Raw genomic sequence first — 3,062 nt, forward strand, 5'->3', positions numbered from 1 at the left:
AATAATCTCATTTTAGGGGCAGTTTTCAATTTAGTTTCCATTTTAACTTTTCATTTTCCAATTCCCATTAATTTGATTTTAACTATTATGAAGAATAATCTCATTTTGGTGGGCCGTTTTTTATTTATTTTCCATTTTCGATGTAACTTGTGGTTTCCAAATCCCCTTAATTTGATTATAGCTATTAATCAAACATGGCTCTTTAGAAATCTCTATCACAAGGAAAAAAAACTCTATTACAGGGAAAAAAATATCTCATTTTATCAACAGTTTTAAATTGTTTCACATCACAAGGTAGAATAATCTCTTCAAAATTGATCCATGTAATCATATGTATTTGATGATAGTTACTCTTTCTTCAAGAGAAGATATACATGGAGCTTAAACATAAACTTAGATACTCTATACATGACATTTAGTATATTTGAGAGAAACAGCCCTATGGTTGATGCACTCTGGCATTTTCATTGATTCAGTACTCTGATACTTTGATGCGAAGTCCTTTAGGAGCCACAACCCTGGGAAATTTCAAAATTTCATCTCCCCCTACCTCCTCCCATCTGTCAATAATAAAATTTATACCGAAGAGACGAGAGTTACCAGATTTATCAAATGGGCATTATGAGATAACAATAATAAATGATGTGGAATAGATTATTACCTGTAGCGAGTGACAAAATGGTGGAGAAACATGGATATCTGAACTAAACCCAATTCCTTGCCTGGGCACAACCTGCTTCCTCCTCCGAAAGCCGTGAAATACATGACGGAGTCACCGTTCTTTTCCTGAATAGAGCTATACACATTAGCCCTGTGTGACTACTCTATATCATTGGATTTAAATGCAACAACTACATACGCACCTGCCATCGCCATGGGTTAAATGCGGAGAAGTCTGGATAGAGAAAATTATCGTGATGGGCTTCTGTCATGTAAACATAAATTTTCCATCCTTTGGGAATCATGAAACCTTTCATTTCCATATCTTGAGTTGTTTTTCTCAAAACCCCATTTACAACAGTTGCAAGTCTCAGCGTTTCATATATCACCTGCAATCAATGAAAGCTTCTTAAGAAACAACGAGGTAAGCAATCAAAATCTGTTAATCAAATTTCAGTGAAGGTATTTTTCACTAAAAAATTTTAAGGATTTAAACATGAGGTTTATTTATAATATTTTGGATTACTATTTTGATTTGAAAAATTATTCAAATAGCATTTCATATATTACTTGTCTAAAAAAAAATTAAGAGAATCAGTGTGTATATTTTGCAGGTCTGGGGCAATAGAATCAGAAAAATATTTGGCAATAGAATCAGAAAAACATTTCATTTTGGAATGTGATGCATTCAAAGACATCAGAGAAAAATTATGGCAATATATAAAGTTATGGTAATATGTTAGCACCGGTTTCTTGGCATTGGCATTGTCTTTTTGGCAAGGAGATTGTTGGAAGGTTGGGTCAGCTCATCATCAATTTGAATAAGAAAAATACATAATTACAAAAAGCTAAAAATAAAAAACTAATAGTCCCATAAACTATTTTTAATCTCTTGGAAATTAAAATATCAATTCATTTCTTGCTAACACAGATAAAAGTTTTTGACGAACAAAAAAGAAAAAACTAAAATGTATATATTATATTTAAGCAAAGGCATTTTTTAAAAATTTAAATATTACCAAATGAAAGAATATAATATATCCTAACAAAATAGTCTAGTATCAAATTTTGCCCCCTAAAACCCCTCTGGAAACAAATCTGGTTTATGATGATTCACATACACTCTGAGTAAACTTCATAGACTTGTAGTCATCCCAATTGACAGTTTCGCCCGGATTTTTTCTCCTCTGAATTGCTAGGTGTTCTTCCTGCAAGCAGACAGTCAGGTTTATGTATATATTCAGAACAAAAGCCTTAGATCTGAGAGATATGGATAGATTTATATTTATATTATATTAAACTCACTCTAAGCTCTCGGAGAGCCTCGGGACTGTCATGGAGATACTTGACAGCCATCATGGTTGTGGTGGAAACTGTTTCGTAGCCAGCATTGATAATAGATATTAGTAAATCGAAGATCTGTTCATCTGTGAGCTTGCAATTAGCAGATGCGCCATCTGCTTCTTCTTCTTTGTCATTGAGAAGCATTGCAATCATATCATTATAAGTGTCCATGGAAGCCCTCCTTTCCTTGAGCACTTCTCTCAACATTCTCAGGATATTTTCCCTTGCCTGCACATAATAAGCAGTACGGGTGATTGATTATTCTTCAAGTTTCCAGAAAATCCACCTAAAACGTTCACCAATGCATATTCTAGTTTAGGGTTCACAGCATTTGCCAAACTCTGGTGTGTAGAAACGCATTACTGGTTTTTGGGGGTGATTTACATACCTGGAAACCACGTTTGTAGCTGGTACCAAGAATATTTATAGGCATGGAAATGGTTCCTTCCACGAGTTTACAAAATTCTGACAAAAATGCCTCTGCCTTCGGACCAGACTTGATACTCATTACCTGCTGTAAAGACAAAAGCAAAACCATCTGCAGCCACCGAATCATGGATAGTTATTATTATTTATTGGACATTATTGTATTTCTTGGCCATCTTTATTACAGATTCCTAAATTTGATGGGGAAGAACTAGGTTAACAATTATTTTTACTCTCTTTTTCTCCTGGTCCTTGGGATTTCATTATTTTATTTCTTGGCGATCTTCACTGCGGATTCCTAAATTTGATAGCCAAAACAGAGCCTTCATTGCTTCGTTCATTGTCTGCTCTTGAGTTTTATCCCTGGAAGACCGAATTTGAAGGGCGAGGTCATGATATTCTATCGTCTGCAACTTCATTGACAAAACAAAACTGAACAGAGAATCAATATGCAAAAGAGCGGGCCGGCCTTTTTGAAAATATTTGAAATGACCGCGGGAGATACAGATGTGCGATTTTTCCGGTTGACGAAGCTCTGAAGAAATTCGAATGTGGTTGCTGAAATATAGATGAGCGCTGAATTTTGGGCGCTTAAATTCAAATTTGAATTTGAATTCAAATGGGCTCATTAT

The 3,062-nt window shown here is 34.7% G+C and overlaps 1 protein-coding gene across 1 annotated transcript; it reads right to left on the reverse strand.

Moving 5' to 3' along the window:
• Window positions 1-300: 300 nt before the first annotated feature.
• On the reverse strand, window positions 301-2,701 carry LOC149193047 (cytochrome P450 85A1-like). Its single transcript, XM_089406523.1, has 6 exons — window positions 2,393-2,701; window positions 1,966-2,232; window positions 1,782-1,868; window positions 864-1,049; window positions 662-786; window positions 301-560 (listed from the first exon to the last, which is right to left on the reverse strand). The coding sequence occupies exons 1-6, from the start codon at window positions 2,558-2,560 to the stop codon at window positions 473-475; spliced, it is 921 nt and encodes a 306-aa protein (XP_089262649.1). The 5' UTR covers window positions 2,561-2,701; the 3' UTR covers window positions 301-472.
• Window positions 2,702-3,062: the final 361 nt, after the last annotated feature.

This window comes from Pinus tabuliformis, chromosome 2_2 (genome assembly GCF_031772625.1).
Source record: "Pinus tabuliformis cultivar Carrire ecotype Pingquan chromosome 2_2, CPIR1, whole genome shotgun sequence".
Lineage (NCBI taxonomy): Eukaryota > Viridiplantae > Streptophyta > Pinopsida > Pinales > Pinaceae > Pinus > Pinus tabuliformis.